Source organism: Macaca nemestrina, chromosome 12, assembly GCF_043159975.1.
Source record: "Macaca nemestrina isolate mMacNem1 chromosome 12, mMacNem.hap1, whole genome shotgun sequence".
NCBI classification, from domain to species: domain Eukaryota; kingdom Metazoa; phylum Chordata; class Mammalia; order Primates; family Cercopithecidae; genus Macaca; species Macaca nemestrina.
This window is the reverse complement of record NC_092136.1, coordinates 37,443,372-37,469,771: the sequence shown is the minus strand read 5'-3', so window position 1 is coordinate 37,469,771 and position 26,400 is coordinate 37,443,372. Positions and strand designations below refer to the sequence as shown.

General features: G+C 33.1%; 1 protein-coding gene across 4 annotated transcripts in view; it reads right to left on the bottom strand.

Annotated features, from left to right (window-relative positions):
- Window positions 1-3,485: 3,485 nt before the first annotated feature.
- The window catches only part of LOC105471467 (kinesin family member 18A), an 85,036-nt gene continuing 62,121 nt past the window's right edge, over window positions 3,486-26,400 (bottom strand). For 3 of the 4 annotated variants that reach the window (XM_011723948.3, XM_071074939.1, XM_024789604.2), the window contains exons 14-17: window positions 15,448-15,892; window positions 14,616-14,723; window positions 6,365-6,474; window positions 3,563-4,147 (exon numbers count right to left, since the gene is read on the bottom strand). In XM_011723948.3, coding sequence (XP_011722250.2) covers window positions 4,065-4,147; window positions 6,365-6,474; window positions 14,616-14,723; window positions 15,448-15,892 — 746 coding nt within the window. In that variant the 3' untranslated portion in view covers window positions 3,563-4,064. Of the gene's footprint in view, window positions 4,148-6,364; window positions 6,475-14,615; window positions 14,724-15,447; window positions 15,893-26,400 lie in introns of all 4 variants that reach the window. The other variant, XM_011723947.3, reaches the window with a different exon arrangement.

Sequence of the window (26,400 nt, the reverse complement as noted above, 5' to 3'; positions counted from 1 at the left end):
AATGGAACAGAACAGAGCCCTCAGAAATAACAGCACACATCTACAGCCATCTGATCTTTGACAAACCTGACAAAAACAAGAAATGGGGAAAGGATTCCCTGTTTAATAAATGGTGCTGGGATAATTGGCTAGCCATAAGTAGAAAGCTGAAACTGGATCCTTTCCTTACTCCTTATACGAAAATTAATTCAAGATGGATTAGAGACTTAAATGTTAGACCTAATACCATAAAAACCCTAGAAGAAAACCTAGGTAATACCATTCAGGACATAGACATGGGCAAGGACTTCATGTTTAAAACACCAAAAGCAATGGCAACAAAAACCAAAATTGACAAATGGGGTCTAATTAAACTAAAGAGCTTCTGCACAGCAAAATAAATTACCATCGGAGTGAACAGGCAACCTACAGAATGGGAGAAAATTTTTTGCAATCTTCTCATCTGACAAAGGGCTAATATCCAGAACTACAAATAACTCAAACAAATTTACAAGAAAAAAACAAACAACCCCATCGAAAAGTGGGCTTAGGATATGAACAGACAGTTCTCAAAAGAAGACAGTCATACAGCCAACAGACACATGAAAAAATGCTCATCATCACTGGCCATCAGAGAAATGCAAATCAAAACCACAATGAGATAGCATCTCACACCAGTTAGAATGGCGATCATTAAAAAGTCAGGAAACAACAGGTGCTGGAGAGGATGTGGAGTAATAGGAACACTTTTACACTGTTGGTGGGATTGTAAACTAGTTCAACCATTATTGAAAACAGTATGGCGATTCCTCAAGGATCTAGAACTAGATGTACCATATGACCCAGCCATCCCATTACTAGGGATATACCCAAAGGATTATAAATCATGCTGCTATAAAGACACATGCACACGTATATGTATTGCGGCACTATTCACAATAGCAAAGACTTGGAATCAACCCAAATGTCCATCAGTGACAGACTGGATTAAGAAAATGTGGCATATATACACCATGGAATACTATGCAGCCATAAAAAAGGATGAGTTTGTGTCCTTTGTAGGGACATGGATGCAGCTGGAAACCATCATTCTCAGCAAACTATTGCAAGAACAGAAAACCAAACACCGCATGTTCTCACTCATAGGTGGGAACTGAACAATGAGATCACCTGGACTCGGGAAGGGGAACATCACACAGCGGGGCCTGTCACGGGGAGGGGGGAGGGGGGAAGGATTGCATTGGGAGTTATACCTGATGTAAATGACGAGTTGATGGGTGCTGACGAGTTGAAGGGTGCAGCACGCCAACATGGCACAGGCATACATATGTAACAAATCTGCACGTTATCCACTTGTACCCTAGAACTTAAAGTATAATTAAAAAAAAAAAATGAAAAGTGCAAAACAATATAAAAAGTACGATCCTATTTTCATAGAAAATCCCCAAGAATATAGGAATATAGATCTAGATCTCTCTCTCTTTCTCTCTCTCTCTCTATATATATGACAAAAGTAAATGTCTAGGCATGGTACCTAAACTATTAGGTTGGTGCAAAAGTAATTGCGGTTTTTGCCATTGAAAGTACTGACAAAAATCGCAATTACTTTTGCACCAACCTAATATTAACAGTGGTTGCACCTGGGAATGATATTAGTAGGAGATGAGGAGGAAGCACATTTACTTCATACCATTCTGTATCATTTTCTAGAAGAACATTTTTTAAAAATAAAAATTAGTTATTTTAGTTAAAATATATCTCTGATGTTACCAACACAAAGATAAAGTTTTAAGGTGATGGATATGCTAAAATCCTGACTTGATCATTGCACATTGTATACATATATCAACATATCACATTGTACCCCATATATGTGCAATTATTATGTACTAATTAAAAGTACATATATTAATTTTTTAAGAAATAATCAATTAAAAATCAAACTGTGCTGTTAGAAGTTAGGGTAGCTGTTACCATTGAGGGAGGTGGTGACTGGGAGAAGGTGTAAGGGAGTCTTCCTAGGTATGGATAATTTTCTATTTCATCATTTGAGTGCTGGTTACATGGGCATGTTCACCTTGTGAAAATTCATGGTTACATATTCACTTATGATTGATCTACTTTTTACATAAGGCCCACTTAAAAATGTTTTCACAGTGACTTATCAAATAGCATTCTTGTTTTAGTTTAAATTCACATAGTTAATCGCCTTCTTTTCCCACATTCTTTATGGTTTATTCCCCCTAACTTCCCATTAATATAGTTCTATGACAAAGGCCCTTTTATTAATTTTTATAGAAGGCCAAATCTCTACCTGATAAAAATGGTATATAAGAAAATTGTGCTTATACCTTATGGTATGAGGAGGACCATGAGGTCTAGTCACTTATTAATCATGGTAGCCACCACGCATCACTATCTGGTAAAAAGATTTCTTTTACCTAAAATTGAAAGGAATACAGAGGTGAAAGTGGTTGTTAAACAGGCAACACAGTCAAAAACCAAATGACGAAGGGACCAAAAAAAAAAAAAGTGTGTATGGTGGTTTTCCATATGACAGATCCTGAAGATGCTCTATAAATATGGAATCACCAGTGTCAGAGCTGAAAGGGACCTTAAAGATTATTCTCACACTCTCCCAACCAGATTTTAAGTGGAAAAACTTGATTAGCTGAAAGGCTTAAAATGTTTCAGCTTGTTTGCTTTGGTGTGAAGGGTCCTGTGCTGCATAAAATTAAAAGTGCATTTGGCCAAATGTGTTACATTCAGCAAACAAACAGGACAGGCAAGGCAAGAAAAGAAGGTTGTATAATTAAGTTGCAGCTCCATGTACTTCCTATAGCAGCAAGAATGACTGAAACATCTTTTCCCATTATCATTACGAGGCCTGTGGATTATTTTCAGACTTGACTCTGGCACCACATATCTTGATCGTATCTGAAATACAAATCTACAAAATTCACATTTTCTATAAAATAATAGTTTAGAGCAGGGGTCCCCAACCATGGCCTGTTAGGTACCAGGCCGCAGAGCAGGAGGCGAGTGGTAGGTGAACGCTCCCATTGTTGGCATTACTGCCTGAGCTCTGCCACGTATCAGATCAGAAGCGGCGTTACATTCTCATGAGTGTGACCCCTGTTGTGAACTGTGCATGTGAGGGATCTAAGTTGTACACTTCCTGTGAGAATGTAATGCCTGATGATCTGTGACTGTCTCCTATTACCCCAAGATGGTACCGTTTAGTTGCAAGAAAACAAGCTCAGGGCTCCCAGTGATTCTACATTATGGCGAGTTATGTAATTATTTAATAATATATATAATATATAATGTAATAATAATAGAAACAAAGTGCACAATAAATGTAAAGTGCTTGAATCATCCTGAAACCATCCCCCGACTCTCAGTCTGTGGTTTTGTCTTCCACAAAACTGGTCCCTGGTGCCAAAAAGATTGGGGACCATTGGTTTAGAGTATGTAAGGGGTAGTAATGAGACAAGAAAATGAAACACTTTAAAATCTACATCTTTAATATATCAAGTAGCAAGAACAATATTTTATTTGTGATGACTACTTAAATAATATTTACAATGATTTTATGGGCACATATATTGACACTTGTACATTATTTTTGAAAAGGAAAGTCATATATATGATTAAAACAATGTATTGAAACATAATAGCAAGCCAAATACATCTTGGGCCATAATTTTACCACTTCTAAATTCTTATTTTCAAAAAATAATAAAGATAATTTAACTCACTACCATTTACTAAAATGTCCTAGTCAACTTGTTGTAGCATAGTAAAACTAAGCTGCCACCATGGTAACTTACACTCAGGGATTTTAAAAGGCAACAAATATTTAAAAAACTTAAAAGACAACCTTTTCTTTTGGAATTTTATTTTTTTAGAATACAAAAGAAGAAAACAAAGAGTTTCACTTTTCTGCTTGCTGAAAGTATTTGGGTAAACTTAGCTTTAAGATGGGTCTTCTTTCAAAGATTTTAAATATATTTTTGAAAGGGTACCGATAAACTTTGAAAAGCAGATTTGATCAACTTCATTTTGCTTGGTTTTGAAGTGATTTATCTTAGATTTCCTTTTGAAATATTTCTTCCAAATTTTCTAACCAAGCTTGGATTTACTTTACAGATGTTTCTTTTATGTTCTAGAGAAGAAATAAAAAGATGCATAAATATGGCATAAGTATCATTCAAAAAGTTTTCATCATTCAACTTATAAAAATCTTAACCATAGAAAGGAAAATTTACTCTTGAAATTCATAGTTGTTAGTTAACATAATTTAAAATACTACAACAACAACAAAGAGACATTAATACCTTTGGTTTTTAAAAGCGGTTCAAATTCATATTGCAAACTGAAGTTTCAGTGAGTGTGTGCACATACACAGACATCAGGTGAAGTCATTGAATTAATTACTATGTTCACTTTCTTTCTTTCTGACTAATAAAAGACCATTTCTACAAGCATTTCTTCCTTTCTTTGCTGTATCACCATTTTTTTCTCATTCCTTGGATTATTTCCCCAGGGATTTAAACTTCCATACTTTTTCAATTTAAAATTATCATTTGCATCTAGTACTTCCTAAAGGGCTGATCTTAATCCTGTAGCTCTTCCCTACTGCCACCTCTCAAGTATGTTCTATTTATGCCCATTCTTCTGGTTCTTCATTAGCTTTCCCCATCATTTTCTACTCAACAAAGTGTTGTTACAACAAGGTGCCACTGACTATTTTCAGGATCAGTTTAATTGCTTATCCACTTTCTGGGCCACTTTAGGTTTGAGTTTTAGATGGACATATTTGCTTAACACTGTGTTTCTTATTTCTCTAATTGCTCAGTTAACAGGAGTTGCCTTTTTCCCTACTGATGGTCGTATGTTTCTTTATTTGTACATTGGTACATTGTTTGTTAGAAAACTTGGCTTAATACGTTCTAAGGAAGGCAGTCTCAATTCTCACTTTTTTCTGCTGTGCATTTGGGCATTTTCACTTGAACATTATAATGTATATAAAATATCTTTCCTTACAAACGAATACCTCTTTGGCAAGCATTGTGGTTTAGTATCATCTCCCACTTTTTTTTTTCCCCGTAGTTGATATTTTTACTCACTTCTCTTTATACATGAGATATTTGATGCATTTGTATCTTCAGATAATAAGCATATTAGAAAAATCCAATTTCTATGATTTGAGAGTTTTTATAAATTTATTATTTGGCTGTAGAATTATGATTCTTGAAGAACTTTTTCAGAAGATCAATGGGGCAGTACACATCTACACTAACTACAGATACACATTTTTAAGCATTATTAAGTACAACATGTCAAACCAAATAATCAAGGCAAATTTTATACTTTACTACCTTACTGTCTGATGTTTCAATTTGCTGTCTGATGTTTCAATTTCCATTGAACTTAAGGTAAACACTGGCTACTACAGGAAGCAAGCATTTACCAATACAGGTTGACAAAGTTACTGAGGAATTTTGTATTACTCTAATCTAAGGACATTGACAGAAAAAAGTAACAATAGCTTTCTTGTTATTCTTAGAAACATTGTATCATGAGACACCTTTAAATTCCATCTGCTATAATTATAAGTTCCTACAGAGAACAATCAAACTATGTCTTACTGCTCTCTGTATTCATCACAAGACATGGTAAATGCCTAGTAAATAAATAGTTTCTGAATGAAGTCTTAGGAACTGTAGTATCAGAGAGACAGAAGTCTAGATGCTGGGGCCTGGAAACTGGCTGGCATGATATATACCACTAGTTTAACTGAAGTAGTTTTGTTATCATGAACTCATGTCACTCCCATATGTGGTTGATGGAATGTAGTATCTTTCAAACTGATGGGAAAGATCCATCAGTATCTTTTCCAACTTGCCAATGGGAGTTACAATATGATTATAACTAGATATAGACTGGAATATGTGTAGTAGTTATACATTGAGTTAGAGGCCAAATTATTCAAAATATTACGCTAAGAGAAAAATTTAACGTGGGTATAGTTTATCTGTAAAATATACTTAATTAGTAACATTAAATAATACATTTAGCCAATTACTTCAATTATTATGAGGCAGTAGGGATAACTAAAAGGGTGTATAATGTAGAGCTGTAAGATCTGGTTCTTGAGTTTTGGTTCCTCCAATATAGTATCTGTGTGATCTTGGGTAAATGCTTTTTGTGTTTTAAAGTTTCCTTATCTATAACATGTGGATAATCATACTTGTTCTACCATATAGTAAAGGTGATGAATAAAGGGAGATTCTTACGAAAACACAATAAAAAACGTAAAGTACTATAAGTGTGTTACATAGTCATACCATTAAATATCAAATTAAAAGCTGAGACATACCCATTGTTGGTTTGTTTTCTTGTAAGTGCTTATCGCTTGAATTATCTTGTCGAACACGTTTGGCAAATCCAGAATTTATGTCTGCAGTTAACGAAGTGTTTGATGTAGAACTTGAGGGGAAAAGTTTTTAATTTAGTTAAGCATTTTTTTTTTCTCTCTCAAAGTTCTAATACACATTCTACATGCAACAGTAATTAAAGAAATAAAACACAAAAATATTAGGTTGTGAAATATCACAGAAGTGGAGGTACTAAACACATTTTTGGCCCACAGAGAAATTTAGCTGTGCGTGATTTTAAATTGGATATTTAATATATTTATTCAAATTGAATGTTATGACTGTAGGTGTATGTTACAATTCTGTAGCAGAATATTCCAGGGTGCTTTGCTGGCAGATAAGCAAGCACTCAAGCACTATTATTTAAAATGTAGAGATCAGTAGCACATAGTCACAAGAGGTAAAAAACAAAAAACAAAAAACAAAAACAAAAACAAAACCTAAGCTCATGTTACAAATTTGGACCAAGAACCCTAATCTGAAAGGTATAAACAAGTGAGATTGTTTGAAAAACTTTGTTTTAAAATGAAAGCAGGGTAACAGAATAAAAATTTCTAATTATTACAATCACAGAAACTGAAATAAAAAGAATGACCTGTTTTCATTTGCTCTAGCTTCAAAAATTTAATCAGTCTTACACTGTGATGGTTCAAATTTCTTACTCAATTTGAGTTGACATATTACTAAACACCTATTATGGCCTTGTGTTACAGGATATACAAATAAATAAGGCACAAAAATTCCTGTCCTAAAGCTTATAGAATAGACATACAGTGGAGATGAGAAAAAAATAAGATAAATACATGAAATAATATAAGGTAAAGCAAAAATACAGTGCCAAGGTTTTCATAATACAAGGAGCTATAGATTCTTGAGTGTAGAGTAAGAAAGAATAATGGAAAATTTTGTGGATGCAATGAGTTTGATCTGGGCCCTGAAAAACAGCAATACTTCCTAGTCCTAAGGTAGATCAATTTTTAACAGGTAGGATTGGGCGTTGGGTGGAAAAAGAACAACCTTCCACACTGATTCAAACAACCTAAGTTGAGGGAAATTCTGACTAATAAAGATACTATATAGTAACCTTATCATCAGGGGGGATATCTTCTAAGATTGCCCGTGGATGCCTGCAAGCGAGGATAGTACCAAACAGGATATATACTACGTATTCTCCTACACATATCTATGATAAAGTTTAAATTATAAATTAGGCACAGTAAGAGATTAACAATAATAAAATAGAGCAATTATAACAATACATTTAATAAGGCTATGTGAATGTGGTCTCTCTCTCTCTTAAAATATCTTATTGTACTACAATCGCCTATTTTTGAACTGCAGTTGACCATGGGTAACTGAAACCACAGAAAGCAAAACTTGAATAAGGGGTGACTACTCAGTGGAAGTAACGAAAAATACACAGTTTATGAAGGTAAAATCACAAATTTGTATGCACAAATAATATATCAACTACAGTAGTCCCCACTTCCTAAATGGTGATAAATTACTATGATTCTGTTTTGAATATTAAACATGCTTTTTTGTACAAATCAGCTGTCCAAGGCAGAAATTCTTTTTTGATCATTTGGTGATTTTATTTTTTCAAATATAAAGATCAATGTTATTAGTTACTTTTGATAAAACATTGTTTTTTCTTAAATTTATCCCAAAGTTGTCTTTATTATTTCACAGTACGATTATTCACTTTGGCTAGTTCCAGGACCCTACTTTTTACTCATAGCATGTTCTTTCTTGAAAATTAGGCTTTTGAATAAAGCTATTTGATTAGAACTCATATTTCTAGAAATAAAATCCAACCCTAATAAATTGCGTATTTATATAAAATATACCTAAACATTTTTATGATTTAGTTAAATAGTCCATTGATGAAATGTTTAACATTTATGTTTTAGGTCATAAACTACAAAGACTTAAAACTGATATGAGTGCAAATTCAAATTATGTTAAAGACTATACTGAGAAATCCAAAGACACTTCCAGTTGTGTGCAAAATATATTGCCATAACTATAAATAAAGTGAAGAACTAATCTTTTGCTCCCTTATATAGGGAGAATGTTTCTACTCAATTAACATAATACCTCTTATACTATTTTGTCTGAAATAATTTCTAGTTGAAATAATTAGACATCTTTCAAAACAAAATAAAAATGTATGGCAAGTATAAAACTGCTATGGGGTGCTTAAAAGATTGTGGAACAAACAAGAAACCAATTAACCAAATAAATACAAAACAAACAATCCAAAACTCTGATTAATATAATTGAGAAGGAAAACCTAACATTATGTATGTATTATATTTAAATATTTGATAGGCTAATCAATTTAGTAAAATAGTCTGCTACAGAAATATTACATAAATTGTTAAGATTAAAAATCTAATATTCTCAATTATTTAAAAAAATCTGTTGGGTAGGTTTTGGAATATCCAGTGCTTTCAAACTCTAATGCTATTTTATGCAAAATAAATGAAATACATATATAGAGAGCTTCCCCTTCTTTATTTTAAAAACTGTATTAGAAAAATACACAACTAAATATGTATATAAAGCTGCTAAATGGAAAATACCACAGTTTATTACTCTGAAGCTCATGTAACTTTAATTGGGGAAAAGGAAGATTAAAAAAAGTAATTATGTACATTTCTAGCATTAATCTCTTTTAACCTTAGTTAATGGCAGGATCTAATTACTGGTACCAGAGGGAATGTAATATAACAATTAATAGGCTATAAGAAATCAAGTTACTTTCTTTACATGTCCTTTAATATTATTTCACAATATTAGTTGTTCATGTGGAAGCCCTTTAACTTATCTAAAATCACTCCAAAGACACAATTCACATACCTGGACATTTCCTGAAAAACCATTTGATTTTATAATAGCTAAGTTCACATTTAAAAATTATTCTTATCTATAAACATTTGTGACATCTAAGTAAACACAACATACTACCAGTGAAGGACAAGAAAACTCACTAAAACTAATTAATGGAACAAATGACAAAACTGACATTATGCAAATTAGTGATAAAAGTAGACAAAACAGATGATTGTGGTTAGCTAGGCTCACTCATAAAGTGACTGACTTCTGTATATAAACCAGACTAATTGTACAATTCAAATTTGTACCTTAGCAAATACAAAATTTTAAATGTCATAGATGAGACATTTAGGAAAAAATCCATAAATTTTAAATTTACACATTCCAAGTCTCTGTTATACTTTGTTTAGGAGGGACGAAGACAGATATTAAATTCACTTATGAGAAGATACTCTATGTAGCACAAATAAGTAGGTTACTTGTAAATTTGTTTCCTGTTGCTTAAATAATAGGCTCCTGGTGGAGAATACATTTAAAAAGAGTCATTTTAAGGTCTTCTATAAACTTTTCTCCCCATGATCACATAGCAAAGAAAAAGAGGTAGAGGAAGTCAGATCCATTTTATATTTATTCAGTATATTTTGTCATTGCATTCAATTTATAGTATATAAAGAATGTATCATGAACTTCTAGTCATATAACTCAATATATTTATGATTTTTCCTTATCTTTTTTAGTTGTTTTACTACTATATACCTAGGTATGTTTCTCTTTATATTAATCCTGCTTTTGGTTTGCAGTGCTTCTCAAATCCATGGTTTAGTGTCTTGTTAGTTTTGAATAAGTATTCGCCATCATCTCAAATATTATTTTTCCCTATTCTTTCTCTCATTCCCTTCTGAGACACAAAATACATACGTTCTAGCCTTTTAAAAATTGTGTCCCATGTCTCTTTCACTTCTTCCCATATTTTTTATCATTCTGCATATCAGTTTGGATATTTCCCTACCAGTCTGTTTTTCAGAAAAAATTCCAAAACCTGAACAGATGAATAACAAGTAACAAAATCGAAGTCATAATAAAAAGTCTCCCAGCAAAGAAAAGCTTGGAATTTGATGGCTTCACTGTTGATTTTTACCAAACATTTAAAAAAGAACCAATACCAATCTTACTCAAACCATTCTGAAAAACAGAGGCAGAAGGAATACTTCCAAAATCATTATATGAGGCCAGTATTACTCTGATACCAGAACCAGAAAAGGACACATCAAAATAAGAAAACTCCAGCCAATATCCCTGATGAACACACGCAAAAATCCTTATCAAAATACTAGCAAACTGAATCCAATAACAAACCCAAAAAAATCATTCATTACGGCCAAGTGGGATTTATGCTAGGGATGCAAGATGGTTCAACATAACCATCTTACAAATTAACCAATGTGATACATCATATCAATAGAATGAAGAACAAAAACCATATGATCATTTCAGTTGATGCTGAAAAAGCATTTGATAAAATCCAGCATCCCTTTATGATAAAAACTCTAAAAAAACTGGGTATAGAAGGAACATATCTCAACACAATAAAAGCCATACATGACAGACCCACACCTAATACTATTCTGAATGCAGAAAATCTGAAATCGTTTTCTCTAAGTTGTGGAACATGACAAGGATGCCCACTTTCACCAGTATTTATTATTTAACATAGTACTGGAAGTCCTAAGTAGAGCTATCAGACAAGAGAAAGAAAAGAAAGAAAGAACATCCAAATTGGAAATGAAGAAGTAAAATTATCCTTGTGTACAGATGACATGATCTTATCATATATTTGGAAAAACCTAGACTCCACCAAAAAACTATGCGAACTGAGAAACAAATTCAGTAGAGTTGCAAAATACAAAATCAATACAGAAAAACCAGTAGCATTTCTACAAACAAACAGTGAAATAATTTGAAAAAAAAAGTAATCCCTTTTACAAAAGCTAAAAATAAAATAGGAGTTAACCAAAGAAGTAAAAGATCTCTATAATGAAATATAATGAAAACTATAAAAACATTGATGTAAAAAAGTTAAAGAGGATACAAAAAAATAAAAAGATATTCTATGTTCATGGATTGGAAGAATCAATATTGTTAAAATGTCCATACTACTCACAGTGGTCTACAGAATCAATGCAATCCCTATCAAAATACCAATGACATTCTTCACAGAAATAGAAAAAACAATCCTAAAATTTATATGGAACCACAAAAGACCCAGAATAGCCAAAGCTATCCTGAGCAAAAAGATTAAAACTGGAGGAATCACATTATCTAACTTCAAATTACACGACAGAGCTATAGTAACCAAAACAGCACAGGATTGGCATAAAACCAGACATATAGATCAGTGGAACAGAATAGACAGTCCCAAAATAAATCCATACATTTATAATAAACTCATTTTTGACAAAGTTGCCAAGAACATACATTGGGGGAAAGACAGTCTCTTCAATAAACAGTGCTGGAAAAACTGTTTATCCATATGCAGAAGAATGAAGCTAGATCCCTATCTCTTGCAATATACAGAAATCAAATCAAAATGGATAAAAACTTAAATCTAAGACCTCAAACTATGAAACTGCTAAAAAAAAAACCACTGGGGAAACTCTCTAGGACACTGGACTGGACAAAGATTTCTTGAGTAACACCCCACACAGGCAACCAAAGCAAAAATGGATAAATGGGATCACATCAAGTTAAAAAGCTTCTGTAAAGCAAAAGAAACAATCAATAAAGTGAAGAGACAACTCACAGAATGAGAGAAAATATCTGCAAACCATCTATCTGACAAGGGATTAATAACCATAATATATAAGGAGCTCAAACAACTCTAGGAAAAAAATCTAATAATCTGATTTTTAAAATAGGCAAAATAAAAAAAAATTTATTTCTCAAAATAAGACATATAAATGGCAAACAAGCATATGAAAAGGTAACTCAGTATCACTGATCATTAGAAAAATGTAAATCGAAACTACAATGAGATATCATCTCACCCCAATTAAAATGTTTTTTTTTTTTTTTCCCAAAAGACAGGCAACAACAAACACTGGCGAGGATGTGGAGAAAAGGGAACACTTGTATACTGTTTGTGAGGATGTAAATTAGTACAACTACTATAAAGAAAAGTTTGAAGATTCCTCGAAAAACTAAAAATAGTGTCATCATATGATCCAGCAATCCCCCTGCTAGATATATACTAAAATGAAAGGAAATCAGTATATTGAAAAGATATAAACACTACCATGTTTATTGCAACACTATGCATAATAGCCAAGATTTGGAAGTAACCTAAGTGCCAATCAACAGATGAATAGACAAAGAAAATATGGTATGTATACACAATGGAGTACCATTCAGCCATGAAACAAGAATGAGACCCTGTCATTTGCAACAACGTGGATGGAACTGACAGTAATTATGTTAAGTGAAATAAGCCAGGTACAGAAAGACAAAACTTGGCATGTTCTCACTTATTTTGGGGAGCTAAAAATCAAACAAATTGAACTCATGGAGACAGAAAGTAGAATGATGGTTACCAGAGGCTGGGAAGGGTTTTTCAGGAGATTGGGGAGGATGGTTAATGGGGGGATGTTTAATCTAAATATAATGAATAAGATGTAGTGTTTGATAGCACAACAGGGTAACTACAGTCAACAATAATGTACTGTACATTTAAAAAATAATTAAGAGTATGATTAGATTGTTTATAACACAAAGGATAAATGGATGGATACTCCATTTACACTGATGTGGTTATTACACATTGTATGCTTGTATCAAAATATCCCATGCACCCCATAATATATACACCTACTACATACCCACAAAATAAAAAATAAAAAACAAATCTATCTTTCAGTTCACTAATACTCTCTTCTGCTGTACCTAATCTGCTGAATTGATTTATTGAGTTCTTTATCTCAGTAAATTCTATATTTTCAGTTCTAGAATATCCATTTGATTAATTTTAATAGAATCTGGTTCTTTGGGAAAGTATTTGAAACCAATACAGTTAAAATTTTTGAATTCCTATCTGATAATCCCAATATCTGCCTCATGTATGAATCACTGCTCCTATGATGCTTTTTTCTCTTAATTTTTAGTCATTTGGTTCTGTTTCCTGGCATACTTTGTAATTTTTGTTTAAGTGCCAAACACTGATATATTAAAAAAAAAAAAAAACAAAACTATAGAGGCTCCAGATGGTATATTCTTCCAGAGATAATTTAATTTTCCTGTGGCAAGGAGAGCAAAGATAAATCACCTTGATCCAATCAAGAATTGAGTTGGTCTAAGGTCTCTTTCAGACTTTCAAGAACTGGCCTATTTCTGGGCTGCCCTACTCCTAGTGAACTACCCTTCAGGGATCTCAAATAAAATCCTGATGTGTTTAACAGGGCCTTTTCTTCATGGTGATCCCTGAACTCCAATTTTTCTGTGAAAGCCTCACAAGAACATCAACACTCTGCTTAATACTTAAGCCTCTTAGCAGCTACTTTCAGCTTGGTGTCTTAGCCTCTCATTCCACAAAGTTGAGTACTTGGCGAATACCTTGAGGACAAAAACTGTACAGAATAATTTTGATTCCGTAGTTCAGTAAGACAGCTAATAGCTCTAAGTTTCCATTTTCTGTTTGGCCTCTATGTCTTATGCCATAAAGTGGCAAATGCTAAATAAAAAACAGAGGCAGAGAAAGTCTGGCTATCTATAGCATGTTTCCCTTTTCTCTGGGATCTTAGGCTCTCAATCCTGGCTACAATGGTTGTTCTCCATTGCCTTCAAGCAGCTGTTGGTTCTATTTTATGCACTTTTTACAACTGTTCTTGATGGGTGGGGTGGTCTGATACAAGCTATACTGTCTTAGGCAGAAATAAAAGTCTCTTCACTCATTGTATTTTAATCATATATCATAATCCATTAAAATAACGTAATTCTATGATGTAAGAAATTTGGTAATGTTTAAAAAGGATAATGAAATAAGTAAAAATAACCAAATAAGTAAAAACTGTCACCCCAGAAAAGTTAAAATTAAGTATTTTTGGCAGCTAGAAAACTTTTCAATTTATTTTTAAAACTCTGAAATAGGAAATATTTTATATAAATATCAAGTGAAATACTTGAGTTTTTCAAGATCTCCCTTTGATAATATAAATCCAGTACCCCATTCAGAGCAATTTACCCTAAGTATGCTTAAACACGAATTGAGAGTCTAATTACAAAAAATAAAAAAGCAATAGAAAATAACATATAAAGATTAACTTACATAATTATAGAACCAAACCAGTTTATGTTTAATCATACCTTGTTAATTTCCGTTTCCTTTTGGCAGCAGTAGTCATTGCCATGTAGGATGGCACCATGCTTGGTATAGGCATAGAATGCTTAGTTGAGAATGAAGAAGGGTCAAGCCTGTATATTAAATAGTGACAAATAAAAAATAATAATTTTGATTTAAACTATGAAGAGAAAAGGAAGTAAACGTGTCCATAATTAGAAAACCATTTGGTATTAATATAGAAAGAAAAACATTCTGCTGTACTGTAAAGATTCCCTTGCTAGCCCTGGGGTATTCTTTTCTCTTTATAACATAGGTAAAGTTGCTATCGAGAGATTTCTGCATTCCCAATGGCATAGAAGAGTGAAGGTATTTTTCTTTCCATATTTAGATTGGGTATGATTATGCAGATAAAGTGAGAAAGATATGTTTGCTTGGATGACACACATTCAACCATACTTTAGGGGTATGACCATTTCAGAGTAAGTTGAGGTTTGCTAAACATCAATAGAAAGTGTGGAATTTCCTTCAGTGAAAATATTAATGAATAATAAACATGATAATTCTCCAACAATAGCTTGTATAATCCAACTTCAGAGTAAGAAGAACAAACTAAACATATCTTAAGGTCTTTCCTAGACTAATGAGGGTCAACTGACTTAAGATATCAAATTTAAGACTTTAAAATATTTTGTTAGTGAATTAATATTCAGAGAGAAAGACAATTAAAATTTAATGAAAGTAAAACAGATTGTTTTATAATCAAAATGGCACACTTGGTTTATGAAATAAACCTCAACTAATAGTTGAAAGTCTATTTAAAAAAAAAAAGAATTGGCAAATATTATTTTTTTGTACCGTTGTAAAATGTCTTTGTTATCATTTGGTAGTGATTCTTGTTTGGGTAATTTACACTTCAAGCTCTTGATGTCTTCACATATAGTAAATGTAGAGTCCAAGTCCTCCTGTCCACATTCTTTTCTTCTGTTATGAGGGATAGCTACTTCACACATTTTCTGAGAATTCTCACTGTTTATATTTGAGCTGATAGCCTGAAAACTTGTAGTAAACGATGATGGTTTTATTAAGGTTACTGTAGACGGATTTTGAAAAGTTTTTCTACAGTCTTCTGGTGTATACACAATAGGCTGAAGTTCTTTGCTAAGAGAATCATTGAGTTGCACACTTTGAGATGGTGGAGACTTTAGAGTATGCTGTCCTTTCAAGGGAGATGGCATTAGTTTTCTCCGAGTTCTTTTTTGTGTGGGAGTCTTAACCAGATTAGATCCACTTGAAGATGAGCCTATTCAAAAAAATTAAAGACACTCAATAATGTTTCCTAGTTTTTTGTTTTTTTTTTTAAAATAACCCCCATTACTTTTAAAGTGAACAAACTTGAATAATAAGGTATTTTTATGCCAATTGATAAAAATCTGAAAAATATAAGTTGGAAAGGAAAATATAACAGTTTACTGCTAAAAACTTTAAATAAAGATAAACTCATTATAAAGAAATTCTATAACAGCAAATGAATACATTGCTAATATCAATATTAATTTTTAGGTATAGCTTTCTTGAGATATTAGGTAATTTGGAAACAAATTACTAATCAATTCCAAGAAAATTCACAATTTCTAGCTTTCACATTTGATTTGCGTTTAAGATGAAAACAGTATTAAACTTTTATAGGCACAGAGGTTAACACTTGTTCCATTGTAAAATATTACCAGTTTATTACTTTTGTTTTGTTTTTTAGATTTGCGGGTACATGTGTAGGTTTGTTACATGAGTATACTTGGTGATGCTAGGGTTTGGGTGTCAGTGATCAGTTTATTACTAATTGAGTGGAAGTCTACTTTAAATGAACAAGAATGGCAATAACCAGTAAAATTCTGGGTGAATGAAAGCATTGTTTCTGTTACAGTGTCAGGTATACACAGTTGACCCTCGGTAGCTGCAGATTTTGCATCTGTGGATTCAACTCACCAGAGACTGAAAATATTCACAAAACAAACAAACAAATAAACCAAAATAATAAACAATAAAAAAATACAGTATAACAACCATTTAATGGCATATTTATTGTACTAGGCATTATAAGTAATCTAGAGATGATTTAAAGTACACAGAAGGATAAGTGTAGGCTATATACTATGCCATTTTATGTAAGGGACTTGGGTATCCATGGATTTTGGTATCTGGGAGGGTTCCTGGAATCAACTTGCCTGTCCCCAGGATATTGAGATAAAAACTGTAGTCAATTAAGCATTCTAGTTAACTATTTGTCTCCTATATCATACATAACTCAGAGGTTTGCAAAAACAAGATTTAATACTAAAGATAAATGAAATAATTCAAAGAGTTCAGAGTACTTTCACTCTCATCACTCTGGTGAAGTCAGTCTCCCAAATGTCAAAAGGTCACCAACTCTGATGATCTTTCTCAGCCTTATCTGACAACTCCTGTAGCTTTTCAAAATTATATCTGTACTATTCTAACATCTGTGTTGTTATTCTTCTTCCATCCAGTAAGTGTACACATTTCCCTAAGGAGCTGTACTTGACCCTCTAGGTGTCTTGCTCTACACTGTTTCTCATATTTCTAATTATCCTTTTACCATTTACCTTCTCTGTCACCTGGGTTCCAAATTACTACATTTTTTTTTTAACCTTTTCCTTTTCCCTTGATTTCCCAATCTCTACCAATTCTGTCTTTTTTCTCCTTATAGTTAAAACATAATTCTGTTCATATTATCCTTCTTATTAAAGACTTTTTAGTAATCTTTAAATAGAAACAAAATATGCTGATATTTTTAGTTGGGGAATTCTTGGTCCTTGGTCCAAAATTAAGAAACAAATTGTTTCATTAGAACTTATTACCCCACAATACTAGATTTAATATTTAATGCTTAACATTTAAAAACACAAACATCTGGCAAACACCTTTTATCAATGCCCCAAATAATGACATATGTAACAATACACGTGATCAACTTCAGTGTGATTATCTTATATTTTTCAATTAACGTTTTTCTACTTTACCTACTCTATTCTGGTGAACTTCATGGTGTCTGACATGGAATACCTTTGCTTGGAGTGTACTGTCAATGGAAGAAACTATAATGTGTATTTCCATTCATGTTGTCTAATCATGAAGTAAAATTCCCAGTTGATCTTTACTATACTATATAATACTAACTTAAAGAACATTCAAAGCAGAATAAGATAAGTGTTATGCATTTCAATAAAGCTATTCAAACTTTCAACCAAGTTAGAAAATACACTTAAAGCAATCAGCAACAGTACATGCACTATTCGTATTATATTAGTTGACAACATGTTCTGCTATGGCTAGGTTGACAATTACCCTCTAGGAAACAAAATTTAAAAACAGAAGAAAAATATGATCCCTGTTCTACTAAGGAATTTTACTTTTCTGAGAACTAGATAAATGAGATCCAGATCTTAAAATAATTTTCCACTCCCTTTAACATGACATTTGTCAAATTTTCCATTACCAGATATTTTTATACTAATGCTGCAGTGTAAAGACAGTTACTTTTCTCCACTGTGCTGCTACCACCAATTTGGTGGCTATTAATAGCTGGAAGATTAACTTCTTTTCCCATGAGAGGCAGCAGGGGTATAGAGGATAGAAAACTACATGGAGGGTAGAGGACTGAACTGGGAGTTAGGAGACTTGGATTCTATTTCTGGCTCCACCAACAGCTCACCGAGTGACCTTGGGCAACTCACTTAAGCAGTGTGGGCATTAATATCCCCTAGAAAAAAGAGGATATTACCTTTTTATATACGGATAGGATTATACAATAAGGGTTCAAAGAAAGGTTCTGGAAATGCAAATATGTTTCAACTGTTAATATTACATCTTTTATAGGGAAAGTTGTAATTTACTTTCCAATCATCAAAAACTAACTTACTGTTATCTCTAAAACATATATTTCAAACAATGCTTCACTTTCAGTTTATAAGATAGCCGGTTTATCAAGGCTGATGAATAATATAAACCACAGGTATTATTGAAACACGTATGTATGTTATTTGCAAATGCAGACCTTATAATAACATTTTAAACTTTAAGACACAATGGAACATGAAATCTCAAGGGACAAGAATTATACAGAGTCATTATTTTTTTAAAGACATACTTAGAAGGTATAATCTCTGGGAGTGGCAACTGTGCAAATTCCCATGATGGTGGACCACATTTTCCCTACTGCTAGTAAAGAGTGATAAAAATCACAGTCTTCTGGTAGAACACTGAAGAAATAACTATGTGTCCTCTGGGATAATCTAAGCATACACCCGACATCAAATTTGGTATGATCAGACCGACTAACAATTTGTTAGTAAAAGGAATAGTGGTGTTACAATGATATATCTTTAGCTATAATCCTGCTCTCCTGGCAGAATATAAGCTGAAGGAATAGCATGGAGATGTGGTAGTTAATGTGGATTTACATACAACTGTTTTACTGGGCCTAGAAGAAGAGATGCTACAGACACACAGCATGTATATGATATAAATCTAAAGAGTTCTTTTCATTCTCCTTAAGTTCAGATAAAATAAAAGGGCAGAAGGCAGATGGTCATTTCAGAACTACTTAGGCTGATTAGTTGCTTAGAAAGTTTCAGGAGCTAACCAGAGCAAAAACAAAATTTAAAGATTTAAATAAAAATTTAAGTCAACCTTCTGTAACTATAAACATAAAAGGATAATGACCCCACTTAATGAAAGCTAAAAGAATAAACAACTAAATTTTACCTTGAATCCAAGTTTTAGAATATATAAATACAATTACATAATAAATAAATAATTATTATCCTTTAGCTAAGTTAGGTAATGAAGAACTTTATGTGGGTATGGCAATTGGAGAGGGTTGAGTTGGGGGATCAGAAAGTTTAATACGCTATAAGAGCTCTTGGATATGTTAGGTCTATGTCTATAAAAGAGATCTGCTGTACTTTTCCATTAGAGGAAAAGGGTGTACAGTAAATTTCCAGAAGAGCAGGCATGGGACAGTTGTAGTTTCCCCTGAGTCAGCCCTGATTAGAAAACACTATCTAACAATATTCCATAATTCTTGTACTTATAGAGTAGAAGTGATAAGAAGGAACTTGGAGGCAGATTATAATTCCTTTAGAAAGGCCCCATAAAATGAGAAAATGAATCACAAAGTTGCAGGCTGTGCCTTGCAGAACAAGAGACCATATAGATGATGATAGTCAATAAAATACCCTAGCAATGTGGGTGCTACACAGAAGGGAATAGGAAATTAAAAATGCATTGTTATAAGGCACGCTCTTGCAAACTGGAATAGGGAAGACTGGCAGTCACTTGGAAAGACATCTCTCTAGGGTCTATTTAAGGAACTAGTTCAGTGTATCATATACTTACATATAAGAGGTAGTGGGTAGCAATGTATGTTATGGTTTCTGAGTAATTTTGCTATTTCCGCAACATCTCTTGGGACTTTAACTCCTCAACATATTGTAAGTGTGCTCCATTTCTATTACCTTGAATGATTATGACCCATGGGATTTATAAGTGAACAGGACTTTTTGAAATTTATGTCCAAATAATAACAAGAAGCATAATGTCAAAAAATTTAAAAGAAAAAAAAAACTACTATTTTAAATCCAGGATCAACATATGTTTTATTTATGAAAAAAAAGTTGTAGTCAGCTATGGTACAAAAGCAACAATATAAGAGGAGTACACCTGCATAAAAAGAATCCACTGTTCATCCACCCAATTATTTATTAAGTACCTACCATACCATGCTAGGTACAGTGGTAAACAAGATAGTTAAGAATTTACATTTTTGAGGGGAGAAGGCAGATGAAATAAACAAATAAAATAAATTAGGATGATAATAAATTAACTGTAAAGACAATAAAACAGAGAAATGGAATAGACAGTGATGGGAGATAGAAAGGATGTTTTAACTATGATGGCTAGAATGACAATTCTAAGGATGGGATATGTGATCTGAGACCAATGGCTAAGGAGCCAGTTCTATGAAGATCTGGGGAAAAAGGCAGAAAAAATAGCATGTGCAGAGATCCAATAGCAACAACGAATTTGTTGAGCTCGAGGAAAAGAGGCTAGTTTGATTGAAGTGCTGTGAGTTAGAGGGACAGGCGGAATGAGAAGAGGCTAGAGAGATCAAAAGGGGTAACTTATGTTAGGATTTATGGACAAGCCAAGGGTTTTGATTTATTTCAAGTGCAAAGGGAGATCTGTGGAGGGTTTCAGGAATGGATATAATGTGATCTGATTGATGTTTAGGAAAAAGATTGATTTGCTTGCTGTGTCAAGAATGGTCAAGAGAGAAAACAGAAAAATCAGTAACAAGGCTATTGCTATAGCTTAAGCAAGAAATGACAGCTTGGGTTAAGAGTGGTAGGAGCAGTGATGGAGAGATGTGAGAAGGGTATTATAATATCTATGTATGTAATTAGCTGCCTTATAATAAAGAGTTCACAGAAAGTAGTATACATTAATTCTACATAAGTAAATTAAGAGAATTGACAGTGCTCCATAAAACCAGGAACCATTTATGCATGTCATTCCCTCAAATTTGACATTCTTTTTTGTGACATCCCCTTCCCCCTACTCCTACTTATCAAGCTTGGGGTTCTGTCCTCTCTTCAGGAGTTCTGATCCATGTAACTGTAGGAGTCTTGGAATCTGCATTTTTCCCTTTCTAGTTTGTACACTCATAGAGACTTGAGGCAGCAGAAACTCTTTGGGGTTTGAGGTTGTAATTTCTTATTCAGAAATGATGAGTGTTATTATTATGCTGACATAGGGGAAAGGAAAGAAAAGGAGTAAGGATAAGTAGGAAACGGTCCTAGAACAAGAGTAGCAGATAGAGACGGTACTGAAAATGAAGTTCAGCTCCTAGGAAGTTGTACCAAGGACAATTAATGGGTAAGATTTAAGTTGGTAGAATGATGTTAAAAACAGCATCTCTTTTTAGGTTAGATACCCTACTTCCTCTGCATATTCATCTCTAGATACTCCTAAACAATTAAAACAGGTTTATAGACCATTCCAGGCATAGACACACTATGTTTTCAGATACAAGGCCTAACTGCTCCTCTTCTAATATTTTGTTAATATAGCATTCAATTCTTTCAAAAGGAGCCAATGCATTTTGATCCATGTTTAATCAACCTTGTAAATGCAAAATACAAACTTGTAATTGAATGAGTTTTGATAAAAGAATATACATATTAGAATCTTTTCTTTTTGATAGGGACGGAATTTAAAAAGACAATGGCTGCTTGAAGAGTTTCTCACTAGAAACAGTACTTGGTTGGCACACTTGAGAAATATCCATAGTACAAGAAGGCATTTGAAGGTTAACTGCAAAAGACAATTTTAACCCAAGTGATAACCTGAATAGAGGCATCTAGCTCCCATTCAGATTCCCTTTAAAATGATCACATCATTTAAAAAAGGGTAAACTTGACCTAATGTTGGTAATGGGAAAAAATTATCATCTGAGTGCCAGAACATCAGAGGACTTTCTGAAGAATATTGTATAGCTCAGACTCTTAAAGGAAGGCATGGAGGAGAATAACTTAAAGTAGTCCCTATCCTTTACCCTTCAGTGCTATCCCAAGGAGTTAAGTAAAAGACACTGGCAGATGTCAGTAAAGGCCCTTAAATTAGAACCAGGGATGATGGGGTAGGTGGGAGTTGGGGAGAATGAGCGAGATACAGCTATGCAATATAGTAAAATGGTAACATCTGAACACTAAAAGTAGTGCTAAGAGGCTCTAAAATTCAGTCCTGGCTCAGCTGTTTCAGTGCAGGAAAAAAAAAAGACTAGAAAGTACCCAATGTTATCAGGCTTGTTCCCATCACTGGTGGCTATACCACACATGGATGAGATACACACATGGATGAAATCTGCCCAAAGGGGCAGACATGCAGCTGAGATTACCTGTGGCTCTGGTTCCTTCTCTACATTCCCTGGGCTGTTGGATTAGTGGACAGGAATATATTTTTTCCCCTTAATTTTACAGGAAAAAGCATAATTATAATAAGCAAACAGAAAACTCACTGGACCTATAAAAAGAATCTATAAAGAAATGACAGAACTGGCATACAAACTCAGACTTTTTGCTAATCCAGATGCCAAGTTCTTCACCACCACACAATGCTGAGCCCCTACCATAGAAGTTAATTAAATCACTTAAGCAATGACTAAATAACTAAATGAACATGAACATCCACAATTACACTGATATTTAAAACTATATTTTATAGATTATTTGATGATACGAAAAAATGTTCATTAATGAGGTAGTATACAGTATGATCCCAATTTTGACAAAACAAAACAAAAACAAATCAAAGCACACAAACCTCCTGAGCAAAAAAGGGGGGAAAAGTAATAGAAAACAGAGAAGGAAATATAACCCAATTCATCAAAATGTTAACACAGGTTTATAGCTCACTGGGAAAATAATGAATTATTTTATTTTTCTTTTTATACATTTGATTATTTAATATAATAAATATAATCCTGCTCTGTAAAATAATAAATGACCAAAAAAAGGGGGAATAATGTTTGGGGTAGTAGATAGGAAGCCAATAAAAAATCAGCTCTTTCAAACTTCTGAAGATCTCAGGAACTGAAGGCATGAGGTTGTCTCTGAAAGCACAGGGTGGAGTTAAAACAGGAGAATTCTTGGAAGTCTGTATAAGGAAGTTGGATTCCCAGATCTCCCTTACCCCATTACCATCACCTACAATGCCAGGTAACTGCTCCTTTGTTATCCCATTAAAAGACATGAAGTTTTACTCTCTGGACAGGTTGCAGACTGGGGCCAACATGCACAGCTGACACTAGGTGCATTAAATAATTTCTTAATAATAAATTTATGCTAATTTCTCTCTCACTTCTCTATAATACTGGTAGCCAGGCCCATATACCCCCTAAATGGGAAATTAAAAAGTTCTTTGTAAATGGAATATAAAAATAAAAAAGACTGACATTTGTAGGTTCCCCCAGATTGACTAGTTTTCTGGAGATAGCTATAAAGCAGAGCTTTGTTTAATAAGTCCAACTCTAGTTTTTGTAATACTCATTAATAGTTTAGGAAACATTTTAAAATATTTATATGATGCTTTAAGGCATCCTATAAAAAACTGAAAATGTCCGTTTCAGGATAAAGTGGTGAGTGTTCTATTCATCTGTTCCTGTATTATGGCTAGAGATTCCCGCTTCAAAAAGTTTGTTTACTGTAAGTCCAAAGACAGACTTAAAAAGGAAGTTAGACAAAAACATTTTGTTGAGACTGCCAAGTTTTAGAAGCCTCTCAAAAGACTTTTAAGTATTAAAAACACTTTTAAAATTAACTGTAAATGCATGCACTGAAATCATGGATTAGATGGAGAAGAAATACAAATATTTTCATCATTAATAATCCAGATTCTAAAACAATCTGTTACAACGTAAGTATATTAACATTGTGTACTTGTACAGCATTATAGAGTATTAAATTTGCTATTAATAAAACCACAGCTAAAAATAAAAACAAAAACAGTGAAATCATAATGAAAACATAATTAATTGGCATGACAAACTAAATTACATTTGCTAAGTGGTTATAAAAATTATAAATAAATATTTGGTGAGTGGTTAAGTGGTTAAAAAAGTAAACAAAATTTGGATATTCATCTGCCATTCACTATCTCTCAAATGTGTAGGATTTTAAGATATATAATTGATGAATGGTAGTATAATAAAAGCAATACATTGGGCATTTTGATTTTGACAGTAAAACATAGGAGAATCTGATGAAGTACATAAGAAAGACTTGAAAAATTTTTGATAAATTGACTGCCTATACCTCAAGAGAAACATGTACAAATGTATTTATTGGTGGTATTGCTCTTTAAGCTACTTAAGTCTACCTATAAGCACAATCTAGTCTACTTCGGTATTTGCATCTTTCAAATATTTCAATTCTCCAGGAAGTCTATCTCACAGATTTGGCTGAGGACTGTGAAATATTTCCAGTAGAAAGCAGAAAAAAAAGGCGGGGGGGGGGGGGGGGAAGAGATTGCTTCATGTCTGTTTTCCTAAAATTAGTTTCAAAAAATGGCAGTATATTCTTACTTCTAATAGATGTTTTTAATAATGTTTTATTTAATTATAAAATATTTCCTTAAGTAGGCCCTAAAATTAAATGTTACACATATTAACATATGTACAAATATAATGTGAAATTATATACTTTATATATATATTATATAACATACACATGTCACTTCTTATCTGATCCTACTAAAATACATTAGCAAAACCAGAGAAGAAATAAGGTGGTGGTGTTGCAAGTGAGCTAATTCTTCAGCTCTCATGATTAGAAGTTACAACATCTAAACACTAATGAATCAAGAAACAGCAGTATAGCATACTGTTTAGAAATATTGTAAATACTGTCTGGGTACAGTGGCTCATGCCTATAATCCCAGCACTTTGGGAGGCTGAGGTGGGGTGGATCACTTGAGGTTGGGAGTTCAAGACCAGCCTGGTCAACGTGGTGAAACCCCTTCTCTACTAAAAATACAAAAAAATTAGCCGGGCATGGTGGCGGGCACCTGTAATCCCAGCTACTTGGGAGGTTGAGGGAGGAGAATCACTTGAACCTGGGATGCGGAGGTTGCCGCGAGCTGAGGTCATGCCATTGCGGTCCAGCCTGGGCAACAAGAGCAAAACTTTGTCTCAAAAAAAAAAAAAAAAAAAAAAAAAGAAATATTGTAAATACTGTAAGTTTGTTATATATAATCATCCAGCATATATTCCAATAGAAAAAAGATAAATCCCCAGTAATTTTATATCTTCCTAACAATAGTTTTAAGAAATGTTGGAAATGTCCTTAAAACAGTTGTCAATGACAAGTCAAATCCAAATAATTTTAAACCAAATGCTTGGTTTTAGTCCATCACTACTATAAGAAAAAAGGAATAAACTTACACACAAATGCTTCCTAGTAGCAAAAACTGAAAGGCTCAAGTAAGATAAGGCCTTTACTTACTTTAACTATGACATTTCTATGTCATGGGAATTATATAGTTTAACAATCTATATCTATTTTTCACTGAATCTGTACTTTAAAAGAGTGGTTCTAACCACTGGCCACCAGGAAAGTTACAATGGGGATCATCTTATACACACAAATGGAATTTAATACTAGATGGTTTTAGTGTTTATTTAAACTTCATTATTTTATAATTCATTGCTCACAGCAAGAAAATGACATGTTCAGAGTCATGATAGCAATTATATTTGTTGTTGCCAGAGTTGGAGTCATGTTTCTTATTTTCCAGGTAGAAGTCAGGTAAAAAGCAATGCAAGTAATACACAGTAATAACACATATAATTAACATAATGGATATTAAAAAAAATAAAACTTTCTTCGCAGACTCAAAAATATGAATAGGAGGCAACATACTACTTCATTGCTCCCAAAATGAAATGCTATCGCCTATTATTACTGAAAAGAGAAAGTAAGCAAATAAAATCTGAATATCTTCATAACTTAAAATTGGGTTACATCAAAATCAAAACCAACCATGAATAAGAGAGAAAAAGATACATGTAACACATTTGGCAAAGGATTTAGAGCTTGTGTATGTATGTCTATGTACATATGTGTATATAGCTTGGCTGGTCTGTCTCTGAGAGAAATAATTCTTACAAAATAAGACAGATAAGAGCAAAATAAGGCAAAGGAAGAGGTAGTTAATTCAGAACAACTTACAATT